Source organism: Hakea prostrata, chromosome 11 (assembly GCF_041222555.1).
Source record: "Hakea prostrata isolate BN-2017 chromosome 11, UWA_Hpros_2, whole genome shotgun sequence".
NCBI classification, from domain to species: domain Eukaryota; kingdom Viridiplantae; phylum Streptophyta; class Magnoliopsida; order Proteales; family Proteaceae; genus Hakea; species Hakea prostrata.
Window position 1 is genome coordinate 21046748 of NC_142610.1, and position 22770 is coordinate 21069517.

At 37.7% G+C, this 22770-nt stretch overlaps 2 protein-coding genes across 4 annotated transcripts; one reads left to right on the forward strand and one right to left on the reverse strand.

The window, feature by feature from the left end:
• Positions 1–244: 244 nt before the first annotated feature.
• On the forward strand, positions 245–18409 carry LOC149000807 (uncharacterized). Of its 2 annotated transcripts, XM_089139599.1 has the most exons (17): positions 245–460; positions 2473–2626; positions 3266–3364; positions 3486–3577; positions 5373–5473; positions 8039–8129; positions 8398–8456; positions 8599–8719; positions 9099–9167; positions 10352–10404; positions 10502–10610; positions 11914–12084; positions 12187–12345; positions 14673–14765; positions 15338–15520; positions 16100–16317; positions 17082–18409. In XM_089139599.1, the coding sequence occupies exons 2-17, from the start codon at positions 2497–2499 to the stop codon at positions 17455–17457; spliced, it is 2124 nt and encodes a 707-aa protein (XP_088995725.1). In that variant the 5' UTR covers positions 245–460; positions 2473–2496; the 3' UTR covers positions 17458–18409. The 2 variants fall into 2 exon arrangements, with proteins under 2 accessions (XP_088995725.1, XP_088995726.1); XM_089139600.1 differs by lacking the exons at positions 245–460; positions 2473–2626; positions 3266–3364; positions 3486–3577 and adding an exon at positions 3605–4051.
• A 791-nt stretch (positions 18410–19200) lies between these two features.
• Positions 19201–20889, reverse strand: LOC149000808 (uncharacterized). 2 transcript variants are annotated; one of them, XM_089141075.1, is made up of 4 exons: positions 20809–20889; positions 20595–20731; positions 20431–20509; positions 19201–19779 (listed from the first exon to the last, which is right to left on the reverse strand). In XM_089141075.1, the coding sequence occupies exons 1-4, from the start codon at positions 20858–20860 to the stop codon at positions 19511–19513; spliced, it is 537 nt and encodes a 178-aa protein (XP_088997201.1). In that variant the 5' UTR covers positions 20861–20889; the 3' UTR covers positions 19201–19510. The 2 variants fall into 2 exon arrangements, with proteins under 2 accessions (XP_088997201.1, XP_088997200.1); XM_089141074.1 differs by having other exon boundaries at positions 19201–19809.
• Positions 20890–22770: the final 1881 nt, after the last annotated feature.

Genomic DNA, 22770 nt, shown 5'->3' on the forward strand with positions numbered 1-22770 from the left:
TGGTAAAGCCGTCGGGGAGGGTTGAGGATCCGGACTCCACGTCGGTGCCTCTTCTAGGTTTCGGCTCATCTCTAGGAAAAAGGGGAGAATGTCTCCCAGGAGTGCCTAGTCAAGTTTAAGGGTTAGAATAAAACATAATTTTTATCAAATTTTAAATCCACATGACCTACCACGGAGAGGTCATAGTTCGCACCATTTGGCGGTAAATTATATTAATAATATTCCCGTAAAACCTAAACCCGATTTGAGTTACTCGTTGGCGGTTGCGAAGACTGAAACTTCTTCTTCTTCTAAGCCTAAGAAGAAGCAAGAAAAGAAAAAAGCCTGCTCCCGTGAAGAAGGTCTTCTTCTTCCTCCTGCGACCACTTTCAACCCGTGCAGAGAGCCGTCACCAAATTCTCTCAACGCTTCATCTTTCTTGGCTATACGGATACTGTTGTTCCCAATTTCCCTGAACCAGGTTTCATTAATTTCTTCTGTTTGTCTGCTAACCTTATTTATTAGATCTTCTATAGTAGATCTCATTCAACAGAGGAGTGAATATTTCTGAAACTTTTTTATTTTATTTATGCTTAGTTATCGTTTCTCTTTTGAAAGCTACAGTCCAACTGGAGCTGTAGTTGTCTTGTTGAATGTGATTAATTATACACAGAGTAATTCGACTATGTTAATACCCAGAAATCCCCTTCTACGTTTCTATCTTAGGGTTTTAAGTGTTTTAGTGTTCAATGCTTCTTGATCTCTTTAGTGGACAAAACCTCTGAGTCACCACAGGGTTGAGGACTCAAGAGGAGTTGGGAGAGACCAGCAGTTGACAACCGGTCACTCTGCAATGTGCACTCCGGTAACTCAGGTAACACACCAAACTCGTTCACTCTTGCTATGAGCTGCAGTCTTGCAGACTAGTAGCCTCCTCCGGCCCTCTTCAGCTGCTGTTCCCGTGACTTCTCCTACAGTAGTAAGTAGCAAGCTTATCCTCTTCTTCTCCTCCGTTCTTCTTTTTCTTCGCCCCACTCCCTTCTGCTCCTTCTTCCTGCTCCTCTTGCGATCCCACCGCCACCCGCCCTGCTAGGCTGCCACAACTGTCTCCAGCATTTAAGGACAGAAGCCCATTTTAGGGTTAAAACCCAGAGATCTTTAGGTGAAACTTGAAATTGCAGTCGTATATCTATGCATTATTAGTAATAATAATCTCCGTTTTGTCACTTTAGTTGGAATTTTCTGTTCTCTGGTTTGGTGGTCTGCGATCTCAAATGTGATTAGGAATTAGAATGCAATGGCTTCCATGATAAGTAATTTGGTTTGGTGGTTAGATATTGGTCCAATTTTTTTTTTTTTTTAATTTTTTAAATTTTTATTTTTAATACAGGAGGGAATTTTTATCTGTAGACACTTGTTCAGGCTTATAATATTATTTACAGGAATGTGTGGATCAACCATAATTCCTGCTTTATGTGTTTATCTATTTTTTAGTTTTTTTTGTAATTCTTTGTCCCTGTTTCAGTCCATCAATTGGTATAGTCAATTTACTGGTTTTTGAAAACTAATAGCAAACGGATATTTGATTTTAATAGACCAATAAAGAAACCAACTGTGGGCTAAAATTGGACCAATAGTTGATTGGTTTATCCATGCATAGGGTGGTGGAGAATACAAAGGATTATATTTGCAGGGCACTATTTACTGTTGTTGATTACCTAGGAAGTGTTTCCACGAATCTTGAATTTATGCTTTCAAAGAATATTGTGGTTCTAGTGGCAGAACTTTGGAATGATTGTTTAAAACAGGTTTGCGCCATCTATCCACTGAAAAATTATCATTAAGTCACTACATGTTACAAAAGGGGAAAAAACTTAAAAGATGGCTAATTACTTAAAAAGATCCACGACTGTTATGAATAGGGGGGGGGGGGGGACCATAGCTGAAGTGTTCATTGATACAATCTTGGCTGCTTTTACTTGTCACTGAATTTGAATGAATGTGTTTGTTCAGAATAAGATCTTAAATAAGGAAAATGAACAAAATCTAATCTAAAGATGTGTCATGTCTTCCTTGTGGTTTATGAATTACACATGTTTCATTAATAAGTGCATGATAGAGTGATTATTTATTGGCTATATCTATTGTTTGATGTTTAAATTAGACAATTTTCTTACATATTTTGATAATTTCCATTCAATTCCACACCCATTGATATATATCTATGATACGATACGAAGCAAAACATCTCTTAAAATTGCCCGACCAATACATTACTGATTCACGATACTTTAAACCTCGGTATGAACAACCTCTAATCTCTGTTGGATATTCTGGTTCTATAGTTCAAGTGGGTAGTGTGCACGCTTAGCTTGTTTTGATTTTCAAGTTGACACAAATTGAGCTTTGGCTATTATGTTCAAATTTATATGATTAGAGGTATAAAATTTCCGTATTTGTTAGCTATAAGATTTTCTCTCTTTTCATAAACAGAAAGAAGCAGAAGAAAAGTGGCTCATGGGGTACGAGGGAGGTAATCTCAAGTTGACCTCTGTTAATGGTGTAAAGATATATTCTGTGTCGGGTCAACGTTCTGTGCCCACTTGGCTTCCACCCAAGAAGTTGAGAGCTCTTCGCAAGGACAAAGGTAATAGTAATCATCCCTTGTTGAAATTTGTGTACTCCCTGTGTATCAACACTCTAAGCTCTTCACTGTTCTAGAGTTTGAAAAATTCACATATCTGTTTCAGATAGGTGCGTTACTTATGTATTTTAAGTGAGTAGCTTCTCAGACAGGGTGAAAAAATAAACAATAATTTTAGCTTGTTATCTTAGTTTTGTAGATATAGTGAGTTGCTTTGCGCACTTGCTTGTTTTTGGAATTCTATGATGACCTGAATTGGGCTTTTGATGTTATGCTATTCAGTTTGACTCAAGGAGTGGTACAAGTGTTTATGCTTTGATTCTTTTGATGAGTGTAATTCAACTCTTTTCAGTGTTTTACCCTTTTATTTTAATGATCTTGCATTATGCTAGTGCTTCATGAGTTGCGACTACAACCTCTGTTTTTTGAAAGTTGAAACCATTGCATGAAAAGCCTCTTAAGTTAGGTTTTTTGTTTTATACCTCATGTAGGTAGCTGTGCACACTTTGTTTGTTTTAAATCTTTGCTCACCCAAATCAGTCTGCTGCCTCTATCAGTTTCATATGGTTAGTGGTGTATGCTTTTCTCTGGTCTTGGTCTGATTTTTTTCCGGTTTCCTTTTTTTTTTTAAATATAATATAGACTACATCCAAAGACTCGATGTGATCCAGGACTTGAGGTTTGAGACTGCAACAACTAAAATTAAGGCATCTCCTGATGGAGAATACCTTATTGCGTCAGGTACTAAAAGGCCTCTGATGCTTATTTGTATGTTTGGCTGGTTCTTTCTGTACTGAAAGATTCATTGGTTAGTTCTTTGGTAGGTTCATGCTGTCTTTGTTTATTTACAATTTACATTCAGGTATATATCCACCACAAGTTAAAGTATATGAGCTACGAGAACTATCACTGAAGTTTGAACGACACTTGGTTTCTGAGATAATAGATTTTCAGGTAATCTTTTCATGGCTGTTTGTATTTGTTCTTTTTGATAATTTTTGTAATATGTAATGGGTGAATTCTCTGCATGTTATATATTTATTGATCGGTGATAACAAAAAAAATCTTATGTCACTTCTATTTATCCTTAGGTTTATGGCCTTATCCCAATTAAATGGCATTGGCTTCTTGGATCCTTACCCTTGAATCAGCTCTATTTGCGGTCATACTTCATGAAAGACCTATGTTTTCATTTCTTTCCTCAGCATATCCCTTACTTTTGAACCTGCTTTAATCAAGGTCATACTCAATAGAATGCCTATGCTGTGCATTCATTTGTTCTTTTGTTCACATATTTACTTTGAAATACTTCTCTAATACTTGCCAGATTGACTCTCTAGGGACTCAATTATAAGCTTTTTCTTGGTCAATAACAGTCCATATGAAGATCCTTCTGGCAATCTCTAAATCTTACCATGGGTCTTCTAAGTAAGTAAATAGCTTCTGTTGTGGATATTTTTGGTAGAAAACCAAAGTTCTTCATAATAGTAGTTTCTTGTTTTATGTGAGTTTCAATAACCTCTCCAATAATTTTATAGTATGACATGAGTTTTATGCCTCTAGTTTTGATTACCACCCTTACGTTTGTTAAGTTGGAACCATGATATTTCTTCTCCATTTAATTTGGCATTTCCTTGTCATAAAATCTTACCAAACAGCTTCATTAGCTAAAGATAAAGTGATTAGCCACTGATGAACTTCTATTGGGACCCCATCTAGGTCTTATGCCTTGCCTACTTACATCCTCCTCGAAGCTTCTTTTATTTCTAATATACTAGTTTTTCGATAAATGACACATGGTATTTTGATGGATGTACAATCTTCTAGAGCACTTCAGTTGAAGTGTCTTTAGACAGTAAGCTGGAGAAAATAAACTCCCTATTTCTTCTTAATGTCATCTCCATTACTAGCACTTTACCCATTTCACTTCTACTACATTCAACACAGTCAAGATCTTTACTCTCCATTTTATTTCATTTTACCTATCCTTTTAGAGATCCTGTGTTCATATTCATAGAACTTAAGCCCTGGACCTGTCAGGAGCCTAATTAGCTTGAAGTTCTTATTGGTTAACATGTACCATTTTCTTTATTGAATTCTATTTTGCACACAAGATATCTCCTTTTGTTTTATGTGTATGGCACATATTTATTGTATGGCTGATTAAATTGTTGCAACCAGAGTTAGTGGAAAAGGGTTGTAACCTTATATTTTTGCTTTTACTAGTTTAACACTTGTCTCCTGTCAATGAGGGTAACATCTTATCATTTCAATTTTCAAGTGTACTTGAAAAGTGTTATTTACAGTAATGGATCTGGAGAATGAAATAATGGTAACTTGTCCTCAAGTTACATTGAAAACCTTTTTTGGCTCCTTCTTCTTCTTCAAATTTTTTTTTGATGACTTGAAGAACTTTTGGAAACTTGCAACCTCAACTTAAAACAAAGTTACCACTTTGAAAAAGAAAGCAACACGTTCTCAAGTTGCAACTTTGGTTACAGCAAGATGCACTCCTTAAGTTAAAATGTCTCTAAAATATCTAATATTGAATGTATACCATAGCAATGGGAAAGTATAGTGTGGTTTGCTTATTTCTTGCTCTTTTATTTTTCCTTCTTTTTTGCTCTTTTTATTTTATGGGGGGGGGGGGTGTTGTCACTTTCCATTTTTAGGCCAGAATTTATTTATTACTTGTTCTCTTAAGTTTGGAGCTTTATATCCTGGTGACACTGTTTTTCTGCTCAAATAGGTATTGGCAGATGATTATTCCAAGATTGCATTTCTATGTGCTGATCGCTCTGTTTACCTGCATGCAAAATATGGAAGTCACTATAGTTTACGGATTCCAAGGTTTGTCATCCTTCATTGGGAGAGTTAATAATGATATTACTTTTCTGTCTCTCTATAAGGAGTTGTATTGTCTGCTATAACAATGTTTCTTCTTTCTTCTCTAGTAGCCACAGATGTTTGTGTGCTAATTGTTGTTCATGTTTTGAAGTATAATGATTTTGCTTTCCAAATGTGTTGCTACTTTATCATACAGTTGATTTTTTTTTGGTTGTGGATGAGAAAGCATTCTTAAAAGAATTAATTACTGATGGCATTGAGTTCCTGCTGAACTCTATTCAACTCAGCCTTATCCCAACTAGACGGGCTTGGCTGCATGGATCCTTTTTCTGCTATCAGATATATTCAAAGCCATACTTGTCTTAAGCTACTCATTTCTTTCCTGACAACAAATCATACAGTTATGTCAGGCATGTCGCTGTCCTCATTTGGCTTCTTCTATTTGAATTTAAAAAAAAACCTTCCCCTGGACCTTGCTGAAGCACTCAAAGGCCTTTGTGTACATGTCTATGTCACATTAAACAACATTCTCGCAACTTATCATTCGTTGGAGCTACTCCTAGATTAGCTTTAGTTTGTCCATTTCTTATTTCATCTTTTCTAGTTGTACCACTAAATGGATATTTATGATTTTCTTTCTCCAAACGAATGGAAGGGTAATGTTCCTGTCGGTTTATCCCTCTTATTTCTGATAATATTAGTAAAATAGAAGTAATGGCCATGGCTTATTGACTCAAACGTAATTTAGGGACTAGGGCTTACTTCCATGACTTCTCTGTCTATTCCTATTTCCTCCCTGCCCGTGGGTGTAGCAATTGGGGTAGGTAATGATTGAGGTAGGAGGATTGGTTCTTCCATGGAAGATGGATGCAGAATTAATCATTAGGTTGGTCGAGTCCTGAAGAAGTGGATAATGTATGATCTGGAAGTAGGAAGAACTGAGATATTCCTTCTTCCTGCTGGCTCTGTTTTACTGATAGAACTTAGTAATTATATATGATACATCATCGTATTGCTTATTTATGGTGTTTTGCTTCAAACTACTAGTTTGCTTGTAGCCAAATGGCACAGTTTTGACTTTTGATCAAATCTGATGGATTTGATTGGTCTATGAGTAATTATTCAATATTAGAGTGGAACATATCCTCATCTAACTGCTAGATGAGTGCTTGTTTTGGTCTCACATCTGCCAGTCGGAGATAATGAAATAACATTCCATATTTGAAGTCAGATTTTGTGGAAGATAATGAAATAACATTCCATAATATCTTTGATTTGGAAAGAAAATAATTAGATATGTGAGATCAACTTAATTGATGGGAGAAGAAATAGGAATGACCATGAACAAGGGTGAGAGAAATGAGAGAACAATATAATAACTTTCAAATGGAGAAAAGCTTGTAGAGAAAATAGGTAGAGAAAGATACAATAGGACTGTCAAGGGATAAGATTTTCCAAAAATATAGGTTCTAGTAGAGAAAGGCGGATGAGAGAAAGCAGGAAACAACATTCCTGTGAAGCCAGAAAAGTAAGAAAACAGGGTGGAAATAATATGAGGTGAAAATAAATTGGAAGGAATAAATGAGAGAGCCCATGTCACTTTCTGAACCAAATAATTCTTCATTCATTGTATTCCATTATAAATCTGTCAAAAAAGAAAGATACAGACTCTTGTAACTGCTCATTCCTTAGTCTACTTTTTTGGAATGGGAACTATAGTATTTTTTAATAAATACAACAAACAACTAAGTTATAAAATCTTCAAACACTTAAATCGATATCAACCACTAGGCTTCACTATTTTATTACAATAGTCCATATTGTGAAGTATGAATCGACCAAAAAACACCCAAGGGCCCCCCCCCCGGCCCCCCCCCCCCCCTGGGCAGAACGAGAGATTTGAAATCTCCGGATTCATGAATCTGAAAATACCCGTTTGGTTGTAAAATCTCTAGATCATGAAATCTAGTGAACCAAAAATTGTAAGATCAACCATTTCAAAGTGTTGAGATCCCGCCGCATTACCTTGGATTCACCTAAAAACGTGAATTTGTAGATTTATGGGTAAGAGGTGAAATCGAGATTTCAAAAACTATACATCTGCACTTCACGAAAACACGTCGATCAAATAGTTTTTTTAGGATGAATCCACAGATTTCATTCCACAACCAAACATCTAATTTTATAAATTATAACTCCATAGATTTGAAATCTTTAGATATTTGAAATCTCCAGACTCCTGTAACCAAACAGGCCCTTAGTGGATCTTGCTTCTTTTAGCATCTCTCTGGTGGCCTCCAAGACATCTTCTAAAACCTCTTTTCTGAAGCACTAACAGATATGAACACTAAACATCTTGGTAATCCTGTTCGTTAAAACTATCTGCAGTGTGCTTTTTTGACTTGCAACTGGAACATGTACTTATTCATTTAATATTACTGCTTCATTCTTATTTTACTTTGAGACAGGCTGGCCTTGCAAGCATCTATTGTTATAGTGTGAGTGTGAGTGAGTGTGTGTGTGTGTGTGTGTGTGTGTGTTGGGTTTGACGTGCTTCTTTTTGGACAGGATGGGTAGAGATATGGCTTACGATTGCTGGTCCTGTGACTTGCTGTGTGCTGCTTCTTCTCCAGATCTCTACCGAATTAATTTGGAACAGGTCTAATTAAATTTCCCCCCATCTCCTCCATTGGTTTCTTTACCTGACTCAGCGTATGGTTGAGCATTCATTAATTATTATCTTCTACTTGCGTTGTTTACATTATGTTTAAAACATTCAGATATCCCTATGGGATGGCATTTTCACCTTACTTCTTTATACCTTGTACCTTTATTGTCTTCCAAATGTTCAGATATTTGCATTGACATTTTTCAGCTTTTACATGCGATTTGGGTAATATGTATGACAATATCTTTTTCATGCTTAGGGTCGTTTCTTGTCATCGCTCAGCACTCAATCTCCAGCATTAAATGTTGTTTCTCGGAGGTGCTTGGATAATCTTAAAACTTTTGTAAATTAAATATCAAAATGGCCAAGAGCTTCTTCTTGTTGAAGTAATAAGCCTTTGCATACTAATGTTGGTTTGTGCTTTCAAAAATCCTAATATGGTTTTTCACCTCCTGTTCAGCAAGCTTCATGGCCTAGTTGCTTGTGGTGGTGAGGATGGAGCAGTTGAATGTTTTGATCCAAGGACAAAATCTTCAGTTGGCAGAATAAATGCTGTTACACCTGCTGGTGACGTTGATCAGGTAAGGTGCATGTATGTCAATTGGGGGGGGGGGGGGGTTTGTGATATTTCTGTTGTACAAGCATTGTAATGGTCCATGAAAACTCTTGCTGTCCATGTTCTTCATGGAATTGAGGAAGTGTTTTTCTTCATCCCATCGCATTTATGTTTCTACTTCCTTTTGTTGACTTCCCTCCCTTAAAGAGAGATATATGAATCTGCTGAAACATTGCAAGATAAGCAAATAACTGTTAATAATTGTGAGAACTTCCTGTTACTTCGGACACTTGGTCATTTTAACTAATTTCATCTTGATCATCCTGTTGAAGCTCAAATTATCATTAATTTGTTTCTTTGGTCCTGAAAAGCTGAATTTTTTTTCTTCTTTCTGTCTGATTTAGGAGGTTACTGCATTAGAGTTTGATGACGACGGGGGTTTCCTCATGGCTGTTGGAAGTAGTGCTGGAAAGGTATGATGACAGATCATATCTAACAATTGGATCTGTGTACTCTGTCTAAAGCTTCACAATAATGTTCGTAGATTGTTGTTGACAATTATGGTTGGTACTGTATTTATTGTTTGTCTTGTCCTCATCTATACCAAGTGTTTAACTAGATTATATCCAAAACATCTTAGCATCATCTAGTTTTGTCATAATAAGCCAGGCACCAAATCCTAGCACCAGAAAGATATGTCTGTATGACAAGAGGGCTTCACACCCATCTCACTGGTCAAAATTATAGCAAAAAGCACAATAGGCTAGTCTTTACAAGGTAAATTTGAAGTTCCATAAAATTACTAGAATGCATTTCATACTAGTGGCATTTGTGATTTTTATCACTTACACTTGCTTTTGAGGCACTTATAGTGCTTGTTGTGCTGAAATTTGACCACTGAGATCGGTTTTATTTATGGCATTCCCTATTACAAAGGCCACCATTTTTTTGCCACTGGTCTACGTTACATCATGGTCTAAATGACACCAGAGTTTGATTACATTCCTGTTTTCATAGAAACTGAATTTAAATCTCCTAGATTGTCTCAACTGCTAAGATATTCCGGACTAGACAACTGATTGGAACTTTGACTTCCCTAAACTAACTTGAAGCCTACCAAACACTAATTCAATTTTTTGTGGACCCCCCCCCCCCTTAAGGTGCTACTTTTGGTCGTAATGTTTCAGTTGATGCACTAGTAAAACCTTGGAAATATATTGCAACCCAAAAGTATACTGAAACCTGGCTCAAATTTAAATCAAGCCTGCATTATTGTTAATGGATGACACACTTTTTAATTCCTTTTTTGGGAAAATTTTCTTCTTTTACATTTTAAAACATTTTCCTTGTTTTATTTTTTCCCCAGCTCACTTACAACTGATACCCCTCATTAATAAAATGGGGTTTGAATTGACACCACGGCCTCCCACCTGGTTGATGCCCCAAGTGTCCTGGTGGCCTGGCGTGCTCTAACAACTGCATAAAATGAATCAGAAAGTTTGGAAAAGATTTGCTTCGCTTTATTTTTAGTTGAATGAAATGGACTTGTCTTTTTTCTTTTTCATGTATTTTAGTATCTACTAACTGCTACATGGAAATGCTACATAGAAAGTTTGTTCTATCTGTCGTTTTCTTACTGCTGACCATTAACTTGCAGATATTTATCTATGATTTGCGTTCTTCTCATCCTATACGAGTCAAGGATCACATGTGAGTGTCACCTGTCTTTTGTTTTCCTGAATCTTCTGTTTTTGCTTAACATGGATTTGGATGCAGACCAGTAACTGTCAATGCCATGGCTTTTCAGGTATGACAGCCCCATAAAGGATATTAAGTGGCATCGTACTCTTAATTCTGAACAGCCCAAGTTGATTACTACGGATAATCATATTGTTAGAATTTGGGATGCGGAGACGGTAAACTACTTTCACTGGATAAACTAGTTTCATAGATGGTTGCATATTCTATTAATCTGATGAAATTATTTGGAGACAATTATTTCATACTGAAATATAATGTAAAAGGAGACCATAATCCACTCTTGTTTGATTCCTTGGTTGTGAGGTACAACTCAGGTTTAGGTCTGAGTTTTCTTCCATGAGTCAATGTATACATCAACATAGGGCTGTATATGTTATGACACCTCCCAGGACCTTGCAGTGGCGAGAGCCTCATGCACTGGGTAAGCCCTCCTCTATGAGTCACTGAAGGTGCATTATGTGTAGGTATAGAATCAATTCTCTGCACTATCCCATGATTGACTGCTTCAACATCTCAGTCACTTGTATGTTGGAATTGAGGGTCTAGTTTGTGGTACTAGACTTACCCTCAGCCATGACTCATTGTGTCTGTAATTACTCAATCCTGGGAATCAATAGCCTTCAAAGCCACAGAGCTGCAGGTCTCTCTGTAATTCTCCAGTCAATATCTGCGACTTGATGGGGATCTTCCAGGAGGACAAAAGTCTGATAGACTGAACAAGACATGATAAGGAATGTCTCTGTCAAATTGGAGGCCAATTCAAGGGTCAGATTTGGAGTAATTAAAGAATGCTTTAACATTGTAGCTTGATGGAAAACGGTATTCAAGTTTAGTAAATGCAGTAAAAAAGCAACTAGAACTAACGTAGATAGTTAACCCAGAATATAATTCTTTAAGATATTGTAATTTGATGTTGGCTGACTGCATGTCTCTTCTCCCACCGCTCCTCTTCTTTCTTGTCCCTGCTTATTCAATGCCCGTTTAAACAGTGTTAGCCACTTCCGTGGAGACCAAAACCCCTCTTAGCAGGTATTAATTTGTCTACATGAGCCACATAGTTTCTTAGATCAGTTAATAGGTGGCACATCACAGAGTTCAAGGATATAATAAAATACATCATTTGAATTTAGCCAGATTCAATTGATGATGTCTTGCGAATAAAATTTGATATGGCAATCCGAAATCCTACCAGTTCAGTAATCCACTCGTATAAAAACATTACATGACAATCAGTCCTTTTGGAATATGATGGATCTTCCCAACTCTCTACAGGAATGGATCTGATCTGGCACAACCATTCTTAATCAGTACTAATTTATTTATAGTTATATTTTATTTATTTATTTATCCTGGTTTGAGTACTTCAAAGAATTTCCTCTAGTAAATAGTTTTCACAAAGTTGGAATTTGTAAATATTGAACACTTTGTTCAGGTGGTAACCTCTTATCTCTTTTCCAGGGAGATGGTATGGCTAGCATTGAACCAACAGCTGGAGCTATCAATGATATTTGTGTATTCCGGGAAAGTGGCTTGATGTTGTTGGCTTTAGACTGCAGCCAAATACCATCTTACTTCATACCTGCACTTGGGCCTGCTCCAAAATGGTGTTCTTACCTTGAAAATTTGACGGTGAACTGTTGATGATCTCATTGTTTTATTCCCTATATACTTAAATGCCTCATGCTCCAAGTGTGTAGATGCTAATGCTAATCTTGCGTATGTCACTTACAGGAAGAACTGGAGGAAGGGACTCAAACAACTATATATGATGATTTTAAATTTTTGACAAAAGAAGATATTGAAAGATTGAATTTGACAAATTTGATCGGAACCAATCTTCTAAGAGCCTACATGCATGGCTTCTTTATTGACTACCGACTGTATAAAAAGGTAATTCTGATTTTCTTATATATGAGCTTCTTTTGGGCTGACTTTCTTATATGGGGTTGAGAATACTTCCTTCTCTTACATGAGATGCTGGAATTCTTTTTCTTTTTAATTTTAATTTTATTTTTTAATAATTGAAATAAAATTAGTTCAAAACCACTTCATACTTTTGTGACACTGAAGTTTGATTTGTGGAATCAGAGTAAGTTATCATGACATTATTCCTCTGGAGAAGTGGTTGCTGCAGTCTCTTGTGTATTTCATGTCCTGGATGTATTCTTTTATAAATTTTAGTAAGATATATTACGAGATAGTAAGTATGAGGTATCAAGGATTGTCATTTGGTGTGACTGTAGAATCTTTTGCTGCTTGTGATGACACACATTCAAGTCTTGAAGTTGGTCACCGTGCATGTAAGATGCTGAAGCTTGGGATCAGACCAAATAGACACCTCTCAGGACTCGATGAAACTTTATTTGCTGCAGATTACAGCCCTTTACTACCATATATAGTAGGACATTATTGATTGTTGGGTCCCTCCTATCATCTTAGTTGTGTTTCAGCATGTCCATTGTTGCAACCCAGTCTCTGCCCTGCTGCTACATCTGCATTTCAGTCCCCTGCCCCAACCCCTCTTCCCCCTCCTGTGGGAACCTAAGCTACAAAAAAAGATTCCTCTGATTTGGGAGCTTCTGCATTCTACAAGTCTACAACAACATTGGAAAACGGCAAAAAGAAACAAGGAGCATAGGTTGGCATATGTGGATGTGAAGCTTGACCGTGGATGGGAAGAATGGGGAGACGAGGTTGAGAAGATCAAAGAACAAAGAAAATAAAAATGCTTTTTTAACATTTTTCAGTACTGATTGAATAATTGGATTTAGGAGGTAGGAAGGACTTCAGAGACTTGGAGACTGAAAAGGAATATGCAGGCTATAATATAACCTTATCTATCATTCTGGAAGAGAAAACTAATGATTGAACAGGGAATGAAAAGTGAACACCTTATCTGTCATTCTGGAAGAGAAACTAATGATTGAACAGGGAATGAAAAGTGAACACCAACAAGCTGAGAAGCTGGGTTTATTTTATTTGGCACACCCCTTACTAGGACAGCTTCTCCACCAACTTCTTGTGATGTGGGTTGGTCTTCCAACACTGGTGTGCAAGTGCTAAATCTAAATTAGAATTGTGGGGCTGGCCCAGAGCAAGCACCAGATTGATTGCCTCCTGCCCTGCCTCAGATGTCAATGAATTTGGTCCCGGGGTCTGCTGCGGGGGGCAATTTGAGATCTAAATTTTCATTCCTTTCTGTAGGATGAGTATGATTTAAATTAAAGTCTCTTTCTGCCTGATTAGTGTGGGTAAAGATAGTGTAGGGACGACACTCTGATTTTTCAGACACTTGGAATGGTTTCATCTGAATATCTGATGTTATAATCCAAAGTTTAAGGTGCTACATGGGCATCTTTGCCTCTGATGTATCTCTTCCCTCATGGGGACAATATTCTCAATTTGATGCAGAAGGGATGACGGGAGAGAGAGAGAGGGTGGCAGTAGAGTGAATGACAGAGATACAGGTGGGGGATCTGACCATCAATAATCTGGTAGCATATAAAATATCAGAGAGAGAGAGATTCAGCTGCATTTTTTGCCACAGCAATCAGGTGAAGAGATGGGTAGACAGAGAGAGAGCATGGTGGTAGAGTGAATGACAGAGATACAGGTGGGGGATCTGACCATCAATAATTTGGTAGCATATAAAATATCATGGGTTTACATCATTAAATAGACAAATGTATGGGGCGTAAAACATTCTCAAATATACAAATATATCAGGGACAATTAGACTTGAGTTGAGGAAGATATAGATGGATGGTAATTTCAATTTTTAAAATGAGTGGTGCCATAACCCAAGTTTCTCTTTACTTGAATCCTGTGTATGCCAAAATATTTTGCAAATCTCGCTTACGCAGTTACTTAGGCTGGAAAAGTATTAATAATTGTTTGTCCATATGTTTTCATTGAGTATTTAATAGTGGAAGTGAAGCATTTTAAAAGTTCAAAAATCAATACAAATCTTGCTGATGGTAAAAGTACAAGGGAAAAGGCTCAGTACTTGATGGATGATATTCTGGAAAGTACCTATCTATTCAATGTTTAGACGAACATATAACTTTGTGCATGATTAAGCCATCATGAAATAGCTTCTGACTGGTTATTTCTAGGATACATAGTCTTGTTCATACCATTCTTTATGATAGTCGTGACTCGTGATCTGGTGTTATATTTTGTTGCTCGGTATCATGTTTTTGTATGTACCTTTGCAGGCGAAATCTTTGGCAGACCCATTTGCATATGATGCTTATATAGAGCAGCGGAAACAAGAGAAACTGGATGCTGAACGTGCATCTAGAATTACGGTCAGTTTTTCCATCTTATCTGTTGAACTTCTTTGGTATTCATTAGGTAGGTTTTAATCTGATTTTTTTAACTTGCTTTCGTACATAATTTCCACTGGTAGAGCATATTCATGCTCATTTGTATTTGCATGCATTTGCAGACTCATAATGGACTGCAAATATTACGTGTTGGCTTGTAGAGCTAAATGTATAGTTGGAAAGTATAATGCATCTAGCAACATAGTAAATTGTCATCTATTAAGAATTTGAAACTTGTTTTCTTCATCCCTTGCCCACCCTCTTTCTCTTTCTGAAGTAAGCAGTAGTACACCTTACTAAACTAGTTTGGAGGAAAGCTGGGTAGTCTGTACTTGCATCTAGTTCATCAGAAAATCTGTAGAAATGTGCACCATAATATTTAGAGGAAAGGATGTTCTATAAGACATGAAGATTCACTCTACTTGCAGTGATGACATTGGTATTTAAGACATGTTGGAGACTAATAATCTTCTCTGGAACTGGGAAGCACTTCCCCCATGCAAGAAATAGTAGCATTTGTTTTTGACTGAAAGAGTGTCATGTTCTATCTGTAGATCAAGAGGAAACTACCTAAAGTGAACCGCGCGTTTGCTGCTCGTCTTCTTGAAAATGAAGAAGTTGAAGGTGAAGTAAAAGATATTGATGCTGCTAGCGCAAAGAAAACCTCAAAGAAAAAGAAGGGATTAAACAGTGAAGTGCTGAAGGATGAGCGTTTTTCGGCAATGTTTGAAAATAAGGTACGATTGTTTACTTCATTTTCTTATGTTGATCATACCCTGCCCCACGTTTAATCATTTACTGGTTACGTCTATGCGGCTCGTGTATTTAATCTTGTGTTTTCTTTGCTCTCATTTTTTATGTCTGTTAATTATAGTTTGCATAGATGTGTTGGGATGTAATCAATGTAAGTTCCTAATCTGCTAATGGTTACTGATTTTTCACATTTCAGTTTTACTGGAAACTAGCATTATTGATTTCTGTGTTAGACAGAAGACAATGAAAGAAACCTCATGTTCAGTACTCTCTCTGTAAATGCAGACACATGCTGACACCCACCCACCCACACAGAGACAGATGATAATTATGTTTTAACATGCATGCATTTAATCAAGGAATCACTGCTCTATTATCTGTCATTACTAATTAAACTCCCTCCAAACCATTTTTCTACTGTATAGCAGCCTACCTGTGAACTGCAATAATATTATTATTTTATTGCACCCTGTCTCTCTAATTTGTAGCAGCCTTGCTTATGAACTGTAATAATATCACTATTTTATTCCTTAAATGATGAAACTCTTTGGTTTCGCATCCAGGACTTTGAAGTTGATGAGTTCTCCCAAGAATACCGATCTTTACATCCTATGCCTTCCACCAAGAAGCAGCCCTCATTGATTGAGGAACATTTTGAGCCAGTTCTGGGAGAAGAGCAGGATATTAATGATTCGGATGCCTCAGCAGGGCCTGAGTCATCAGAAGATGAGCTTGGTGAGGATAGAAGTGAATTTAAAAAGAAGACATCAAGGGTACCAAGGTGAGGGAGGTTATTTAACTGCATTATATTGACAGGTTTGGTAAATTAGTGGTTTTGGGCTGGATTGGATTTTATTTAAACTTGTCATCTCAAAAGCAGTCTTGTCTCAAGGGTTGTTTAATTTGATGATGTTAATAGTGTCAATCATAACTAAGAAACAGAGAAGATAAAACAAGAGAGAAAGAGCTTCCTTTATCTTGGAGCTTCACTGAAAACTTGTGAAATGCCCTAACATATTTATTTATAATGGAGAGAAACTGAAGAATCAGATTAAAACAAGGACTGGAAGTCCTAATTAACCTAGACAACAGCCTCCAGCCGCATTGAGAATTAGCGCCTTGATGGGCTGGAATGCTCTGTTTATCGTCATCTACTCTTAGCAAGTAGCATATCCTTCCAGGAATATATTGGGGGTTAACTTGGACTTTGGTGATCTGGGCCATGATGTCCCATCACCCAATTATTTCCTGGCAATGGTGCCTTCTTTAACGAGATGACTGGGTTATGATTGAACTATTTTGCTCATCACAACCTCACAATGGTTTTGATGCTATCCTCTGAGGCGGAGCTACACTTTGGTTCCCCCCCAATGTTGAATTCTGGCTCTGCCCTTGGCTATCTTTATTTGTTCCAAGTATCATTGAATTAAATTTTTTTCATTTACTTAAGATTATATTCACAAGTAGATAAATACCCGAGATTTAGTTCGTAAAAAAAACTAATGTAATCTGTGATTAATGACATTCTATAAATCCGCCCTGCAGGCTGTATGAAGTGAAGGATGAGCGACATGCAGAAGCCTTCTGGAATGACGTCTCACTTGCTAAGGAGGATGCTCTTCCTTTGGGTGAAAGAGTGGCAGCATTGCAAGACCAGCATGTTTCTGGTGTCCCAGGTAATGTAAAGTTTGGAGCTGGTGGGTCACGAGAGATCTCCTTCATTTCCAGAAGCTCTGCCAAGTACAAGGAGGACAAGGAAGAAGAACGAGAAGGAAAGAGAAGAGGAATCCAATCCTTAGGCCTGAAACCCGATAGGGTAGGTTTTCAAGGTCGAGGACGAGGCCTTGGTCGTGGTCGAGGGCGTGGTGGGGGAGGGAGAGGAGGCAGCCGTGGGAGGAGCAGAGGAAGAGGTAGAAGGTGAATCCAACGAATGAACTTTGGGTTCATAATTATCTTCCTTCCCTGCAGAATTTTCAGTAATGATGCAGAATCCAAAGGATCAGTAATGCTCTCTTTGATTTTTCTACTGTTCGGGATCATCCGGTTTTCCCCTCTTCCTTTTCCCCCCTCCCCCCCCATAAGTTATAGGATATTCAGGCATTTTTGTTAGTGATGAATTTTTTGCTGCTCAGGTATTTATATTATTTGGTAGTTTTACCATACTTGGGACTTCCAAGACAGCTGTTGTTTTGTAGGTTGAACAGTTGATGGGTCGTATGGTGCACCCCCATTAGAAAAGGGCAAGAGATCTAAGGTGTTGACTCACTGGGCAAAGATTGGCCACTCATATTAAGAGGTCAAGAGTTAAAATTTTCTGGGGGTGAATGCAAAATGTTGTATTTATAGAAGGGTTTTTTCCTTTTCCTCCCCCCTCCTTATATATAGAGCTAGCTTTAAAGATTAGTCAAGGTGCATGTAAAACGGTAACAGATCATTTGTATAGCCCCTAAAATAGCAGGGCGAGTTAGAGTCTGCAAATGTGTACCAATGTGAATGGAAATTTTGATTCTACTGATCTTTTGTATTGACTCATGTTTCAAACGATCACTAAACTCCCTTCTCCAAACAAAATATAGAAACCAACTGAACCCTAAAATGAAATCACCAATATAAAAAGCCAATTTAGATCTTCAACTCTGGGGTTTAAGAGGTGATCCTATTTCACACCATGAAAGACAATTAGGGAGCAACATGTACGCTTCAACGCCTTCCCTCTCTTTGGAACTACTGAAAAGGTGGTGGTGGTGGTGGTGGTTCTGGTGATCTTGAGTGCGTCCATGTCATATCTAGGATGCTTTTTACTGTAGTAATTTATATAGGTTTATGGTATTCTTGAGCTATGAAAGAATCTCATAGAAGCTCTTGAGATTAAGCATGGAGAAGATAGAAAATGGGGCAGCTAATAAGAGTTTCTTCTGTATTATATGGCGTGTTAGTTTTCAAAGCTGATACTTGACTGAAGCATTAGAGACGACATGATTCTTCTCCCAAAGTAAAACACAAACCTCTTTATGTCAGTGTTCACTTCTTAGGAATTCATAAATCTAAGTTCTTTTATGTTCCTCTGGGTAACAGTTTTTAAAATCAACTAGTTGTGAAGAAATAGGGTTATTTTTTTAGATGTGTGATTTGTTGTTTACAAAGGACCTCATACAACTCAATACCCGACATTGATTGTTCTTTAATCCCCACCAAACTCCCCACTTTCTCTTATGAGTTGGGATCTCTCCATTATACATTTAAGAAATAAATTTACTTCTAAGCATACATAAAGTACATCATAAATGTTCAGAAGTGAACCCTTTTTCTAAATGTGTAGTAGAGAAATATAAGGAGAGTACAAACTTGTTAGGGTAGAGGGTCCAAACTCTCAACCCACACCCCCATCCCCACCCAATTGTCTTATACACGTGTCGACCGAACATGTGTTACTGGTCATACATGGCACACATCTCGAGGGTCTTCAATAGTCAGATTTGCTTTTGAGTGTCTTTTCTGACTCAGTTTCACTCATTGTGTGATTCTTTTATCCTTGAGAGTAGAAAAAAGCTTATGCTCGATCTTCTACTAAAGGACGTGAAAATAACGACATCAAGGGTATTCGAGTTCCCCCATTCCATTCCAATTCTTATTCTAAAGGAAAAAAGAGAGTAGATCTGTCGGATAAACTGCGATGCTGAGATTCTAGAAACGAAAAACTGCGGCCCAATAAGATTTTGGGCCGTGAAAGCCACTGATTACATTTGACAGGGACAAGGCAAATTCCCAATCTATACAAAGAACCATGAAACGACAACCCTAAAACCACCGAAATTGCTTCAATCATGCGCATTTAATGCAAATGACGGTTAAGCGAGATTTCCATCTGTTGGATCTGAAATCTTGATCGAAATTTCGATCCGATGGACCGAAGTGTTTTCCATGACGGCCTGCGCATTTAATGTGCGAGACTGAAGCGAGTTCCCTAAAACCACTCAACCTCTGGTCTTGATAATGGTGACAGTGCCTTTCCCTCTGGTGCGTATTCTGGTTAAAGCCACCACAGCTTTTCCTGAAAGTCCGAGCCCACCGGCTGTCACGCATGGCCTGCAAGCAAAGTCCCCCACAGGGTGCCTAATGGCCCTAGTGGGCCTCATAACCATTCTCTTATTGATATCTTCAAGTGTAACGTCCCCTTCAACGCTTCCAGGCTTCACCATCTCAAACGGGTATACCACCTTCTTCATTGTACAACAATCTTCCTCTGCAACACGTGAATGTCGACCCATCAAACCTAATGAGGAAACCAAAACTGACCCAGAAATAAGTACAATTTAAGGCTTTTATGAATATATAGAAGGTAATTATACTAATGGCTGTCTTTTTCTGGGTTTTTGGTTGTTGAGTCCATGTGAGAAAAGAAGATCAAAAAGGTTGGTTTTTCATTTGGTGCTCATGTCCACCAAGCTTCTTCTTTACTAGGATCTTCCATATTTTGACAATTGTATTTATCTCCAAAGGGTCTACAGGTACCAATAATTCTCTCTATAGATTCAAATTCACCTATACAACTTCAAATCTGAGAAAAAAATTATTGCATGAGAGAGAGAGAGAGTGGCAGAGGATGGTGAGAGTGATGGTAGAACTTAGAAGACGCAAAACACTGTTGGAAGAGGATCCCAAAGAGTTGGGTTTATGGAGCATCAGCCATGAAGATGATTAGTTTTGAGAAAATTAACCCAGAAGGGTTGTGCTTTGAGGTTCATAGAAAAATCAGTGCAATCTGCTGGTGAAGTTATTTACACTCAATTCGTAAATCCATGTAGAGTGGCACCCCACGCCATGCCCATGTGGTGTTGCAGCTCATCAAATTAGTAATGAACCATGAAGAGAAAGATTGGTTTAAGTAAATTACCTGGAGCTAGATCATAGTTCTGTCTCAAGTTGCAGAATTTCGCAAATGCGTCTTCATCATTCATTGAATTCCAAGAGTTCTGTGCAGTATATGATCCATGCATCTTTTTCAGCACCTCTCTTTTTCAGAAACAATTACAAACAAAAGTGAAGAAAGAGGCAAACCTTAGGGCTCTCATCTATTTCTTCATTACAGAAAGAAGACATTCTCCTCCTCTTGCAGTGATTGCTCAGTGCAACTATGGCGTCTTGGAGGTACCCAGTTCCAGTTGACAAGTCCATAGGGAAGGTAAATTCCATGTCTGCAACAGAGGTAAGAAAGCCATTATTTTTCTGAGAAGTCAACAAGAAAAGGTCAAGTGATGAAGGAAGAAGATACCCATAAACATGTCTGCGTTGAAAAGCCCCAGACAATGGTTATCACTGTCCATAGCAGAATTCAGAAGCAACTCAACCCAGAAGGAATTTAAATGGTTATAGGTTTAAAGAGGGAGAGAGAAGACTTCATTTATGATCTAGCAACCAACCAACCAATCCTAACCATTCAATTGTAGGGCCAATATTCCCTGGCTGGGATCTTCATCATAAAAGTCCATCTCAGACATGAGGGTTGATTGGACATTAATCTTGATGCAATGGATTTAAAGGACATATGCAGAGACGGACATAACAGGAGTCAGCAAATACTGAAAACCAAGTGCCTTTTTTAGGTGGCTTTTATTTATTTAGTTTTTAATGGGTTTATCCATCTCGTGTGCAATTTTTGTGGGCCTAGGGCCCAACATGATCTAGGTTTAGAGGGGTTTTTAATCTTAGCCATTCAATTTGGATTTTCCACGTGTCACTCATTGCTGCCGCACTGCTGTGCATTGCAGAAAGATGCACACAGCAGACGATTTTTTTCTACCATAGAAAATTAATCCATTAAATTGTCTATTTAATTAAGACAAGTGAATGGATATATTGATAGTGGTTTTAGTGAATTAGTTAGTGAAGATAAAATTTGAATTGCTTAATTAGTGTTTTTAATGTTCTTTAAATCCTTCCTAAACAATAGAAACATCTTTTAATGGAAATATATAAAATTGAACATGAGCCCGGATAAGTTATCTACATGGGCACAGGTGAGATACATCTCTACCTTTGATTGGGGTATGGTCCAGCCCTATTCTCATTTGTACCTGCTCTAGGTAGATCTATAGCAGAAAATCTGAACTCGTTTGTTTTTTGGGTCAAAATTTCAAACATTTCATTCATAATTGAAAGATAACACAGACACAAACACCAAACAAAAAGAAAAAACAAAGACTAAGGGATGGGCTGAACCCAATAAACCATCAGAATACTGGTTGTGATAACCACAGAGCCAGAAAAACCTAATGGGTATGATAAACATAACCACCACCACCGCCTGCGGAGACACACCAAACAGGCGGATACCGACGCAGACATAACCATGCCTCAAAGGCGAAAATCAAGCACGCCACAAGGGCTGACAAACCATACGCCCCAATGGCTTACATACCACACGCCTCATAAGCAAAGACAGAACATGCCACAAGGGCAGACAAAACACACGCCCCAAGGGCTTACAAACCACACGCCACCAGGGCGACAAATGAGCACGCCACAAACGCGAAGACAGAACACGCCACAAAGACGCCAACTCAGCTGTTGAGGCAAAAGACACCCGTTTCTGAACTCCCATTTTGAGCTATAATAATTTTGGAAGTTAAACTGGTCTTACATTGCTTTCTTTTGAGAAATTTTTTATTTCACCTCTTAAATTACTTCCCTATTTGTTTTCAATAGATTATAGATTCAGATATCATATTAGAAACATCAAGGAAAATCATTATTATGTGAAAACTGGCATAAGCTGGTGGTTGCATCCGAAATAGAATGGGACTATTTTTATTAGACTGCGTTTGGTTTGAGTGATTTTTTGGAATTATGATTCTCCAACTAAAATCCACTTAATTTCACAAAACAAACTTGAGCTGCTTTTACCAATAGGGAAAGTGTGCTGCAATATGCACTGGGTTCAACTTCAGATGTGTAACACTGTGCTGTAAACGGCAGAGATCGAAATCTCGACTGATTACTTCCGTCTTACTTTTAACAACTTTTGAAATAAACGGTCTAAATTGAAACCTCAATCGAGATGCACAACATTTAAGTTTGCCCCTTACGCACTCCAAGTTTAAAAGAAGGCAATTCAGTAAATAAATTCCAGAAGAAGGGACTAAAATGAAATACCTGAATAAATTAGGTAAGACAGAAGGAGAGAAAAGAAAAAGAAGTGCTTTTATGTAATTATATGAGAATCAGGGTCTGATCT

Coding starts and splice junctions, on each gene's coding strand:
- LOC149000807 (XM_089139599.1), top strand. CDS start 2,497: ATGGGGTACGAGGGAGGTAATCTCAAGTTGACCTCTGTTAATGGTGTA. Junction 8,720..9,098: donor CTGCTGGTGACGTTGATCAG/GTAAGGTGCATG, acceptor TGTCTGATTTAG/GAGGTTACTGCATTAGAGTT. Junction 10,405..10,501: donor ATACGAGTCAAGGATCACAT/GTGAGTGTCACC, acceptor ATGGCTTTTCAG/GTATGACAGCCCCATAAAGG.
- LOC149000808 (XM_089141074.1), bottom strand. CDS start 20,860: ATGGACAGTGATAACCATTGTCTGGGGCTTTTCAACGCAGACATGTTT. Junction 20,732..20,808: donor CAACGCAGACATGTTTATGG/GTATCTTCTTCC, acceptor CCTCTGTTGCAG/ACATGGAATTTACCTTCCCT. Junction 20,510..20,594: donor AAATAGATGAGAGCCCTAAG/GTTTGCCTCTTT, acceptor TATACTGCACAG/AACTCTTGGAATTCAATGAA.